This window comes from Chrysochloris asiatica, unplaced genomic scaffold (genome assembly GCF_000296735.1).
Source record: "Chrysochloris asiatica unplaced genomic scaffold, ChrAsi1.0 scaffold00074, whole genome shotgun sequence".
Taxonomy (NCBI): domain Eukaryota; kingdom Metazoa; phylum Chordata; class Mammalia; order Afrosoricida; family Chrysochloridae; genus Chrysochloris; species Chrysochloris asiatica.
In genome coordinates this window covers 2,440,686-2,453,957 of record NW_006408592.1, presented here as the reverse complement: position 1 = coordinate 2,453,957, position 13,272 = coordinate 2,440,686, and the positions used below count along the sequence as shown (strand labels likewise).

Here is a 13,272-nt window from a genome sequence, read left to right as displayed (position 1 = left end):
AAGTAGTAGTCTGCAAGGTGCCATAAAAATAAACTCCTGCCCTTGAGGACTCAGATTATGGTGGGAAATTCAAGAAGAATTTGGAAATCAATGGAATAGAGAACTGAATATCCAAGAGGGAGAAACAAACTAATGGAGCAAAGAAATCGCATTTTTTAAAAAACTTTTTAACCTGTGCACCGTTATATGCCAAGGCTTTGTGCACTTCAAATATACTCCATCATCATCAGGAATTAACAGAGTAGTTAATACTACCAGTAATCTGGTAGTTACAACAACATGCCTAAGGAACCCTGGAGTCCTGGTGTGGTGCTGTAGAATAAAGTACTGGACTGCAAGGTCAGTTTGAACTCCAAGGTCGGCGGTTCAAGCTCACCAGCCGCTCCTCAGAAACCCTACAGAGTCTCTATGAGTCGGAACTGATTCTATGGCACTTAACAAAAAGGAACCCAGGTAGTGTAGCGGACTAAGATTTGGGCTGCTGACCATAAAGTCAGCAGTTAGAATACACCAGAAGTTCGGATGGTTAAAATGAGTCTTTCTTCTCCTGTAAAAATTTACAGCTTCTGAAACCCTATACAGGGTCCACTATGGCATATAAACACCAACCAAAGTCGCACACGTTTTCTGCTGGAATGCAATTTCCATCACAAAACTTCAGTTTCTACCGGTCTTAACATAAGGGACCTGGATAAACAGAGTAAGGAGTACCTACAAACCCGCCAAACGTTGCTGCTCAGCCGGAAGCCTGTCTGTAGGAAACCGCCCCACTCGAACCTGGGAGCCCAATCAAGCGCCGGCCGAGTCACGTGTCAGCTAAAGATGGCTGCGCCCATGCTAGTTGAGCAGAGGTTGCCGTGAGCTCCCTGGCGCAGCTGAGGAAGAACGGGAAAGGCATCGACTGCAAAAGAAAGGAGCATAAGGTACTGAGATGCCGGGGCGAAGGTGCAGATTATGTCTGTGTGTCACCTCCAGCACGTTGGTCGCTGGCAGCACGTGAATGGGGCCTTGGAATTGGGTCGCGGGGAAAGTAGGGGAGTCGACTCTATGATGCTGATAGTCTTTACACTTTACATTCTACAAGGAAAGACTATATTTAAAGTAAGTCAGTACAAGGAAAGAAAATAATGCAAATGCTAGAGATAAAAACTTAATCCCACGTTTACTGCTAATTTTCAGAATGACCTTGGCCAAATTTCGTTTTCCCAGGCTGCCCAGAAATGACGCGATGGCTAGTGCAAAAGCCTTTTGGAACGTTTATAGTATTTAAAGGTGGCATTGTTGCCTTTAAATAGGGTAGAAGAGGAATTTATTACTAATAGCGGAGACAGTGTCACACCGGGACTGCCTGTACAGAACTTGTACCGAATTAAGGGTGATGCATAGAAATGCCTGGTGTGGCGCTGTGGGTTAATGCGCCAGTCTGCAAAAGCTTTTGAACTGCAAGATTGGCAGTTCAAGCTCACCACCTGCTCCTTGGAAAACCTATACAGAGTAGCTATGGGTTGGAACCGACTCGACAGCACTTCACAACAACAACATAGAAATGACTAGTTCCCTCTCACTAGAGACATTGGAGAGGGCATCTGAGGAAGGTTTTCTAGTTTCTACGTACAGCATAGACTTTTGAACACACGTGTCTGTCATGTTACTGTAACCAAGACTCCATTTTGAGCCTTAAATTCTAAGCCTACATTAATTTTATTTGCAGGGATATGGAATTATTGTGCCCTTTACATTTTCCAAATGGTGCTGTAAATGTTAAGTGCCTTTTAGTTCTTTCTCATAGTGACCCTGTATAGGGTTTCCCAGGCGTAGCTGATGGATTTGAACCACAGGCTTGCAATTAGCACACTAGTGATTATCCTACAGTGCCACACCAGTACTCTGGGGCCTTACAGGGTTGAAAAATAGTTAAGAAAAAAAAAAAAAAAACTTTGACAAAAACTACTTATATACAAAGGTACTTCAAAAGTTTGTGGACAGCTAATGGTATTTTTCCACAAACTTTTTGGAGCCCCTTTATATATACATTGTGTGCTATCTAGTGGGTTCTAACTCAGAGTGACCCTGTATAGGGTTTCAGAAGCTGTAAATCTCTACAAAGCAGAAAGCCTCATCTTTCTCCTAAGGAGCAGCTGGTGGATTCAAACTGCCAACCCTGTGGTTGACAGCCTGACTCATACCAGCGACACCACCAGGGCTCTGTATACGTATGTCGTTGTTGTGTGCCACCGAGTTGTTGGAAACTAGAATTGCTGGTTTATTTTGCTTATCCTGCAGTACCACACTAAAAGATTCTCTGATCCCTAAGATGAAAGTTTGCTGACCCATACTCTAAGAAGTGAAATTGGTGTTTTCAACCCAGTTCCAACTCATAGCAACCTTTTCAGTTGCTCAATGTTTTCTCAGTTTTTTATTGAGCCTTTTTTTTCCTTGTAGGTTTTTTTGTGTTCTGAGTACTAATACTTTTTGTCATTTACATTGCAAACATTTTCTCCCATACTAGCGTATCTTAATGGTATCAATTGAATATAAGTTCTTAATTTTTTGTTTAGTGCTATTTATAAACTAATTTTTTAAAGATTGTGGAGTAACTGTAATTTTAGAAGCTTGATGTTATTACCTTTCATGTCTGGTTTCTGTTTCACCTAGTATAATTGTAGGGGTGAGAATTGGTGAGTATGCTTTTTTTTTTTTTTTTTTAATTTTGTTAAAAAGAAATCCCTTTGTTGGTTTTCTACAGACAATATTTTTTAAAAGTATTTTCATGTTTTGTTTTTTCTTAAGACTTCAAGATGGAAAACAGTGAACCAGATACTATAAAGGAGAATTTAACTCTCAGTATTATAACCAGAAAAATTAACCAGCTTCCAGAAGTAGAAAAGTAAGATACCAGGTGGAGTTTTCATCATTGGTAACGTTATCTGAAAATTGAGTATAATTAATATGGAATGTCAGATAGAAACTGAAAGGTAAACCTTTTTGCTCAAGGTCACATGATTATTATGGAAGTTTAAAAGGCTAGAATTTTTATCACTGGACATACCTAATTGTGTTGTTTTGTGCTATCCAGTCTGTTCCGACTCATAGCGACTCTGTATAGGGTTTCCAAGAGAGCAGCCAGTGGGTCTGAATTGCCAATCTTGTGGTTAGCAGTTCAGTGCTTATCCTACAATGCACTGTGTTGTTTCTGTTGTTGTCAGGTGCCGTCAAGCCAACACACAGTGAATCCATGCACAACAGAATAAAACACTGTCTGGTTACACACTATCCTCACAATTGTTACATTTGAGTATGTTGTTGCTACCATTGTGCCAATCCATCTCATCGGGGGTCTTCCTCATTTCACTAACTCCAATTTACCAAGTATGATGTCCTTGGTGTCCTTCTCAAGGGACTGGTCCCTCCTAATAACATGCCCAGAGTATGAGAGACGAAGTCTCCCCATCATGGCTTTAAGGAGCATTCTGGTTGTACTTTTTCCAACCCAGATTTGTTGTTCTGGCAGTCCATATTACTTTTAATATTCTTCTCTGACACTATAATTCAAATATATCAATTCTTATTGTCCAACTTTCACATGCATGTAAGACTACTGAAAATGGCTTGGGTCAGGTGCACCCTAGTCTTCAAACAGGTGTTTTTATTCTTAATCACTTTAAAGAGGTCTTGTGCAGCAGATTTGCTTGCTGCAGTATACCATTTGATTGTTGCTTCCATGAGTGTTAATTGTGGATGCAAACAAAATGAAATCTTCGACAACTTCAATCTTTTCTCCATTTAGCATGATTTTATTGACCCAGTTGTGAGGATTTTTGTTTTCTTTACATTGAGGCATAATCCATACTGAAAGCTGTAGTCTTTGATCTTCATTACTAAGTATTTTGAGACCTCCTTGCTTCCAGCAAGCAAGGTTTTATCATCTGCATACCAGCTGTTAATGAGTCTTCCTCTAATCCTGATGTTATGTTATTCTTCAGATAATCCAGCTTCTTGGATTATTTGTTCAGAACAAAGATTGAAAAAGCATGGTAAAAGAATACAACCCTGGCACAAACCTTTCCTGTTTTTAAACCATTCAATATCCCCTTGTTCAGTTATTCAGTGTGCAGTACAGTAAAATTAATTATACATCCATTTCTGTAATAAATCTTAATGTAACTTTTAAATTTTAACTCACTCTTATCATTTTATATTTATCAGTCTAAAATAGGTCTGTGGAACGCACGTTAACTTGATCACTGGTGTTTGAGAAATAGTCCTGGACAAAAGATCTTTAAAATATTGAGAAACAGGCTATATAGGGTACATTTAAAGGTATTAAAAGCTGAGCCCTAAGGGATGAAGAGAAGACAAGAGCATTTTGAGTAAAGGGAAGGACATACGACTAGGCCACAAGATAGGAGTTTGTCATTTACAAGGAATCAATGTACCTGAAGTACAGAAACTGGATATAAAGTTGGAGGAACTGGAAGAATTTTAAAACAGGCTAATATTTTTAAGATCAAATTGTTTGATGGGACATTGATTTGAAGTAGGAGTGAAAGTAAGTAGACAACCAGTAGAAAAGGTGACATAGAAATCCTAGGTGGCAGTTGAGATGAAAAGATGTAATTGATCTATTTGGGAAATAAAATTTTACTCTATTTAGGAATGAACACTCTACAACGCCCAATCTTGTTTCCACTTAACAAGAAAGAGCTTATAAACCAAGAACAGTAAAAAGAACTTGGTGAAATTTAATAAGCTGTAAATCTCCTCCCACCTCCCAAACCATCTGCACATATACTTTTGTTTTGTTTTCTTGTTAAGTGTTGTGGAATCAGTTCCAACTCACAGCAATACTGTATGGGATTTTTCCAAGGAGCTGCTGGTAGGTTAGAACCACTGATCTTGTGGTTAGCTGTTAAGTGCTGTCGAGTTGGTTCCAACCCATAGTAACCCTGTATTGGGTTTCCAAAGAGCGACTGGTGAGCTTGAAAAACCGATCTTGCAGTTCAAACCGACTTTGCAGTCCAACGCATTAACCCACAGTGCTTATTCTAAACAAATGAGGGTTAAGTGCTGTCAAGTCAGTTCTGACTCAGCACCTCTGTATAGGGTTTCCACAGCTGTAAATCTTTACAGCAGGAAGTCCCTTTCTTCCTCAAGAGTGGCTGGTGGACTAGAGCCAACAACCTTGTTAACAGGCCAGTGTTTATCCTACAGACTCAATGTGCTGTTAGGTGCCATCAGGTCGGTTCCACCTCACAGTGATCCTGTGCACAATAGAACGAAAACACCACCGTATGCTGCGCCATCCTCACAGTTGTTCCACTTGAACCCTTTGCTGTTTGTTACCACTGTGCTAATCCATCTCGTTAAGGGTCTTCCTCTTTTTAACTGACCTTCCACTTTGTTGTTGTTAAGTGCCATCGAGTCGGTTCCAACCCATAGCGACCCTGTACAGGGTTTCCGAGGGTGTAAATCTTTACGGGAGTAGAAAGCTTCATCTTTCTCCCGCGGAGCGGCTGGTAGTTTCGAACCGCTGACCTTAAGGTTCGCAGCTCTAGGGACTGGTGTCTCCTGATAATGTCTGAAGCATAAGAGACAAATCTCACCCTTTTAAGGAGCATTCTGACTACTTTTCCCAACATAGAATTGTTCGTTCTTCTAGCATTTCCCGGTACTTTTGGTATTCTCCAACACTAACTCAAATGCATCAGTTCCATCATTACATGCTGTATCAATTAACAAAAACTCTTAAAAAGAGCTTGTTATCCGTTTTCAGGCCAGCAAAGTAGGAAAACCTGAAGACTGATTAAAGAAAACAGAGTAGATAATTTGAGAAGAAAGCAGCCTCTCTCACTTAAGACCTTCACCAGAAAAGGGAAGCATGGGGAAGTAAGCTGGAACTGGTTTAGGTTTAAAACCAAAACCAAAACCAAAACCAAACCCACTGCTATCAAGTTGATTCCAACACAGCAATATAGGGTTTCCAAAACTGTAAATCTTTTAAGGATACAGCCTCATCCTTCTCCCACAGAGCACCTGTTGGGTTTGAACTGCTGACCTTATGGTGTGCAGTCCAGTGCTTATTTCACCATGCCAATACACTGTTCTTGAACATAACTGACACATACAGCAGATTGCAGCATTTCTTTTCCTTGTTCCTTTTTTCCTGTCCTTTTCCATATATCCTGTTTTTCCTAAGTTTGAATTCTTACTTTCTTGTATTATCAATTAGATATGTCCAGTAGTTATTTGAAAAGTTAATTGTATGAAATTTAAACATATATATATTTTTGAAACTACAGTATTTCATGTATCCTATTGCCATTTATTAAAGTTGGTGTTACAGTTGTTTCATGTGTCTGTTTTGCAAAGTCATGAGCTGCTATTTATATGGGTACCATTTTGGAACGTTGATTAAAAAGGACCTGCTAACAGTAATTTTGTGCTTACAGAATTACTAAAATGTGACTTTAGCCATGTTCTTAGGTGCTGTCTCATCAATTCTGACTCAGTAGTGATGCTGTGTATACTGCCTGGCAGGGTTTTCTAGACATGTAATCTTTACATGAGCAGATTGCCTGAAGGAACTTAAAATTTGGATGGGAGACAGCAAACTTGGCTAGTCATATTCTAGTTGCACTAGTTTTCTTGTTGTGGGCAAATTATTTACCTGAGCATTCATTCCCATGACTAAAATGAGGATAATAAATATTTCACTGGAACAGTTAAGATGAAATTCTTAGTATTTTGGAATATTCTCTCAACGCCCACAGAAACCAGAAGTCTTTTACATTTACGTGTTCTCTGTTAGTTTATTATTTGGTAGGTTCTCTAGTATCTTCCATACTATAGAAGTTACTAAACTGCTTCTTTTGTACTGCTATTATGGTTTTATAAATTTTTGTTTTAGCTTAAGTTCACAGTCAACTATGAATACCTTGAAGATAAAAGATAATTATTTTGTGCCCTAACACCGAGTCGGCTGCATAGTACATACTCAATGAGTGACTGACATGGTATAATTTCAAAATGACTTGTAAGAAAATATACTCAAAGAAGTACTACATTCGATGGTATAGGAAACTTAATTAGGAATTCCTAGAAAAGCTGTTTAAGATGTATTAACCAGAGTGTTAAAGGAGCTCTGGTAGCGTAGTGGTTACGAATCGGGCTGCGAACCTTAAGGTCAGCGGTTCGAAACTACCAGCCGCTCCGCGGGAGAAAGATGAGGCTTTCTACTCCCGTAAAGATTTACACCCTCGGAAACCCTGTACAGGGTCGCTATGGGTCGGACCCAACTCGATGGCACTTAACAACAACAATGTGGCTATAGTTAAAAGGAATGAGGAATTTTGCCAAGGCAAGTAGTAAAAAAGTTAAATGGTAGACTGAATTATTTTCCATCTGTAATTCTAAGAATTTGTTCCAAAACTTAACAATGCAGAGAATTTGTTGGGGTTAAGTGCATTTGAATCAGTTCCAACTCATAGTGACCCTATAGAGGGTTTCCCCGAGCGATTGGTGGATTTGGACTATTGACCTTGCAGTTAGTTACCAGTCCAGTGCTGATCCTACAGTGCAACACTAATTTCTAAAATCTAAACATATCACTATATTCTTGACTTCCGGTATGGCACTGTAGGATCAGCACTGAACTGCGAACCACAAGGTCGGCTGTTTAAACCCACTAGCTGCTTCTTGGAAACCCTATACAGGGTCGCTTTGAGTCAGAACGGATTCATCGGCACTTAACACGAACATATCCTTAGGTGTTGACAAAATCTGAAATCCTTTACATAAAAATCTTTATGTAAAATATGACTGAGATTTTTGTTTAATGGCCCTATTAGGGATATGTGTTGTATCCAGTTAATCAAAGTCCTGGTCAATTCATTCTGTAACATATGCTAAAACTGGGATATCACAGACACACAATTGAACCAAGGAAAAAAGTTTTCTTTTTTTATCCACAGGAATCTACTTGAAAATGGATCAGCATACATTGGATTGAATGCTGCTCTCTGTGGCTTAATAGCAAATAGTCTTTTTCGACGTGTCTTAAATGTGACGCAGGCTCGCATAGCTGCTGGCTTGCCAATGGCAGTGATGCCATTTTTGACAGCAGAACTATCTTACAAAAGTTTTGTAAGCTTACCTTTGAGTACAGGTAAATTCTGTTTCATTATCACTTAAGTCTGCCTTGGTATATATTATTTGCTATTTAAATTAATACTTAACAAATGTCAATACCAACTAGCTTTGTAAAATTTGGTTTGGTTTCCACTGAACCTTAATAGCATAGCATCTCCATTTAGGGTGGCAACTAATTCATATTAGCTGTCTCGTCTCCAAAGTGATGACACGTGCACAGCATTTCTGCTTAATCTAGCTTGTCTTTTCCATGGTGCTCATTTACAGTAAGAAATCATTAAAGTTGATTGCTTAGGTTTTATAAATGCTTTATTTTATAGACAATTCCTTAAAGGAGAAAAAGCTTTTTATGAGACTAAGACCGTGCAGTAAAGCCCTCATGCGTATAAAAGAATTACCAAGTATATAGAGGCTTTATTTTCTTTTGAAAATTTACCATATATGCAGTGTGCTTTGAATATAGCTAACCATGAAAATTTTCTAAGTAAAATATTGTACCATGGGGGCTGAAGGGAGATTCTCTTCTGGGTAGTGCTGCTGCATATCTGTTTCAATTGGTTTATTATCTTGTTGGAAATAATTTTTATGATCAGGGAAAATTGCTCAATGACCAGACTAAGGATGTAAGTTATTAACTTTCTATTTTTAATATACCTTATACTCTCTAGTAAATGAGTATGAACTTTACATACTTTTAACTATTTTTATAAAATTCCACAGATAATTATCCCAGAAAGTTCCCACAGGTTAACAAAGTTTCTTAAAGGCATAGAAATATTAATTCAGATCTGCTGATAGAAGGTACATCAAAAAAGCTAACAGCAGTCAAAACCCTGAATTAATTCAAGTTCAGAACAAATCAAAAATTTCCTAAAATCGTCTTATTTATTCTTGGCTATTTTCTTATTCGTGTATATTAATAATTATACCTTTTAACATGTCTTACAGAATTGTATTTATTTCATCAGCTTATACTTTTGTGTTGTGTATTTGACAATAGTAGGAAAATCAGAATCTGATATATAAAAAGGTACTTTGTATAATTTGTGTCATGTCTGACTATCCTAATCTTCATTTCCAGAACTAACTTATTTATTTCCTAGGTAATTTGAGCTGTGAAACTTGTACTGTAACACGGGGTGGATTAGTTGGTCTTGTTTTTGGTGGTCTTTATCCTATAATCTTGGCTATACCTGTGAATGGTGGCCTAGCAGCCAGGTAGGATTAATTTTTTTTTTCTCATGATAACTGAAAAATGGTAATATGACTACCTAGACAAATTAGAAGTAGCAAATATATTTTCATTTTAAAGACTGTTAAACCCAAGACAATCCACATTCTTTATTTTAAAGAACTAAAAAGATTTTTTTTCCCTCATATTTAAGTACTTCTCAGAAATCTCTAGGTTTAAACTGTTATAGAACTTTGCTCTTTAAAATGTGTAGTTATTAACCTTGATCTGGATTAAATGCTCACTGCAAACAGTACTGTGCTCATGTACACACAGTTGTTCTTAGATGAGTGTGAGTACTTCCACCAAAGAAAATTTCATCAGAAAATATCTAGCTATAAGCCTAGCCTGCTTACACCAAGCAATTTATGCTATTTGAGCCTCTAGAATTGAACTGGAAAAAGGAATGAAAGAAAACAGGAAGAGTACTTTTTAAGAATAATTGACAACAAAGGGGACAGCAGTCTAATTTTACCTGAACCAGTTTTATCTTAAGACTGCTAAGACTGTACATAGGCTTGCCAAGTGTTAAAAAACAAAATGTCTCAATGTTTTCTTACAGGTATAATTCAGCCTTGCTACCAGAGAAAGGAAACATCTTAACTTACTGGATCAGAATTTCTAAACCTGTCTTTAGAAAGATGCTATTTCCCATTTTGCTCCAGACTGTGTTTGCAGCTTACCTTGGATCTAGACAGTATAAACTACTCATAAAAGCCCTTCAGCTACCCGAATCAGGCCTAGAAACTCCCTAATTTAAAACAAGTATGTACACAAAAATAAAATGGTGAAAAAAGTAAACTATGTCTAATGTATGAATGAACAGTTTCATAGTTTATTTTGTGAGGTATTATTCTGGGACAAAAGGATATACATGACAACAAAGCTGAATACCAATAAAGGTTACCTATTACACATGGGTAAGATTTCTCTAGTTTGCCCAATATTGTCTCTTCTAACTTGCTTACTCCCACTCCTTTACATTAGGCATTAAGTTTGGTCTACAGGAAAAGTTAACCATGTAACAATTTTCACTAATGATCTCTTAAAGCTAAATGGGCATGAAAATGAGTAAGAAAATGAAAATCAAAAACGTCTCAGTATGCTATAACAAATGTTACACCCCTAATGAGTTGACTGGAGCAACAGTTGCCTTGACAGGGCCTTATATGGCCACAGGCTACACACTTCCCAATCCTGCTGTATAGGGTTTCTAAGGAGCGACTGAAGCACCGACTAGCTGCAGTTAGCTGTCCAATCAATGCTTATTCTACAGCACCACACCAGGACTTTTTAAGCTATGTAATTGCTAAGCAAATTAACCTATCCCCAAAATGCCTCAGTAGTAAGTAACCTCACTTACAGCTGGTATGTTTGTTGCTTAACACTTAATGTATTAGACATTCAAATGGTTAAGTGTCGTGGAGTCATAGTGACCTACATAGGGTCTCTGAGGAGCAACTGGTGAGTTTGAACCGCCCTTTTCAGTTCAAACTGACCTTGAGGTCTAGTGCTTATCCTATGGTGCCATACTAGGACTTGATTCTAGGTTTGTTTCTGAAATATACATCTATTCTTCAGTTCCTGATCAATTGAAGTGACCTACTATGGTGGTGGTGGTTACGTGCCATGGTGCCGTAGAGTTGGAACCGACCCATAGCGACCCTGTACAGGGTTTCCAAGGCTGTAAATCTTTATGGGAGCAGAACGCCTCATCTTGCTCCCGTGGAACACTGGTAGTTTTGAACTGCTGACCTTGCGGTTCGCAGCCCAATTCATAACCACTACGCTACCAGAGCTCCTTAAATGACCTACTATATACCCCCCTACTTTCTTATCCAAGTTTTAAAGTCATTTTGCATGACAATTCCTTGACCACCAGTCTTAACCTAACTCTTTAGTGATGCAACTGTTTTATATCTGCACCTGTGGGCTAATGCGCCAGACTGCAAAGCCGTTTTTGAACTGCAAGGTCGGCAGTTCAAGTTTACCAGCTGCTCCTCGGAAACCCTATACAGGGTTGCTATGGGTTGGAACTGACTCGACAGCACTAAACAACATCAACATGGTAGCCCAACCTAAGTGGCCAAGCTCTTGAAGTGTGGCTAATACAACAGACAGCACATCTAGATCCACACTGTCTCATGAGTCAGTCATCACAGAAACTCATGGAATCCATTCAACAATAAACAACAAAATAGTTGAATGGATTCCATGAGTTTGTTTATTGTTGGTTTTTTGTTGTTTTGCACAGAAAGATGATGTAGCAAACAACGTCTATTAAAGTGCTGTTCTAGACCACATTTGCGAGCATCTTGTCATTAAGGGCTATCGGATCGGATCTGACTTATAGTGATCCTGCATAGGGTTTCCAAGGAGCAAATGAGTTTGAACTGTCGACCTTATAGTGAGCAGTCCAGTGCTTATCCTAAAGCACCACACTAAGACTACTTCCTCCAATATAGTGGCATACCTGTTAAGCAATTTTTGCTATTAAAAACAGAATTTAACCTGTTGCCTAAAAATGGCAGCCTCAGGAACGAACAGACTTCCAGCACTTATTTGTAGAATGGTAGTAATGTGTGGTGCCCAAAATTTTAAATTCCAGTGAAACTAACATACATTTTCAAAATGCAAACATTTCGTTCTTTCAAAAGACAGATAAAACTAATTACCTAACAAAATCACAAATTCTGTGTGCCCAGAAAAGACTAAAAGGATGTATGTCAATTATTAATGTGGATATTCTATGTAGGTTAAGGGATTGATTTTACTTCTGATTTTTCAGGTTTTCTATAATATGCTTTACTCTTAAAACCAATTAAAAAAATAAGATTAAAAGCTCTCTGTTGCAAAATAATCCATTTATCTATTTCTGTAACTTTTATTATAATGGGGAAAATGAACTATATATAGTCCTTCATAAATTAACAGTCCAAATGACTGAGGTATAGAAGTCAGCACAGAAGGGGTTTGGAGGCTTTTTTGAATTGCAAAAGGGTAGTAATCTTGAGAGATTTTTTCAAATGACACAGGACCATCAGGGGACTTAAATTTTAAGAAAATTGAAAACTATATTGGTGAGAAAAAAAAGCCAGTAAAGTTGAACTGAATTTTTTCCACCATAAAAAAACACAGCTCTGGTAGTGTAGTGGTTACGAATCAGGCTGCAAACAGCAAGATCAGCAGTTCGAAACTACCAGCTGCTCTGCAGGAGAAAGATGAGGCTTTCTGCTCCTGTAAAGATTTACAGCCTCAGAAACCCTGTTCAGGGTCACTATGGGTCAGAACCGACTCGACGGCACTTAACAACAACAACTCAGTTTTCAAGGTTAGCTAGACACCCACCCACCCACCCTACAGCTTGCTCTTGCTCCATCAAGACGTTCCCCAAACTCAAAATATCTCAAAGGAATATGACTGAGTCCCTCAACATTGCCCAAACTGCCATTTTGACCTGGTGCAAATTGTCTTCTGGAGAGGGTTAGAGATGAAAACATCTATAGACCTAGATAGAGGATAAGTCAAGAAACAATAGTTTCACGTTTTGATACTTTTATTTAATAGAGGTATATATTTTATAGCAATACTTTTGACTTATCCTAATATTTACTAGCACAATATCATCTGTAAATGGGTACAGTGCTTTAAGTAACACCAAAGGATTGCTAACACCTGTCCACATATTTCTTAAAACTATCTTTCCAATTAGTAGAAATGAGCAACATAAACAATAAAGCATATTGTTTTAAAAGGGGACTTCAAAAAATTCTTGGAAAATTTTTTCCACAAACTTTTTGAAGTCTCTTTGGGTATCAAAATTTTTAGTCAGAAGGCAGAAAAGTGATGTGAACCTGCTGTGATTTGCATTACAATTTAAGGAAGCTTTCAGT

The 13,272-nt window shown here is 38.1% G+C and overlaps 1 protein-coding gene across 1 annotated transcript; it reads left to right on the top strand.

Moving 5' to 3' along the window:
• The first annotated feature begins 2,798 nt into the window (after window positions 1-2,798).
• TMEM126A (transmembrane protein 126A) lies at window positions 2,799-10,134 on the top strand. Its single transcript, XM_006865012.1, has 4 exons — window positions 2,799-2,887; window positions 7,971-8,164; window positions 9,252-9,366; window positions 9,942-10,134. The coding sequence occupies exons 1-4, from the start codon at window positions 2,799-2,801 to the stop codon at window positions 10,132-10,134; spliced, it is 591 nt and encodes a 196-aa protein (XP_006865074.1).
• The last annotated feature ends 3,138 nt before the right edge of the window (window positions 10,135-13,272 follow it).

Coding starts and splice junctions, on each gene's coding strand:
- TMEM126A (XM_006865012.1), top strand. CDS start 2,799: ATGGAAAACAGTGAACCAGATACTATAAAGGAGAATTTAACTCTCAGT. Junction 2,888..7,970: donor CAGCTTCCAGAAGTAGAAAA/GTAAGATACCAG, acceptor TTTTATCCACAG/GAATCTACTTGAAAATGGAT. Junction 9,367..9,941: donor AATGGTGGCCTAGCAGCCAG/GTAGGATTAATT, acceptor GTTTTCTTACAG/GTATAATTCAGCCTTGCTAC.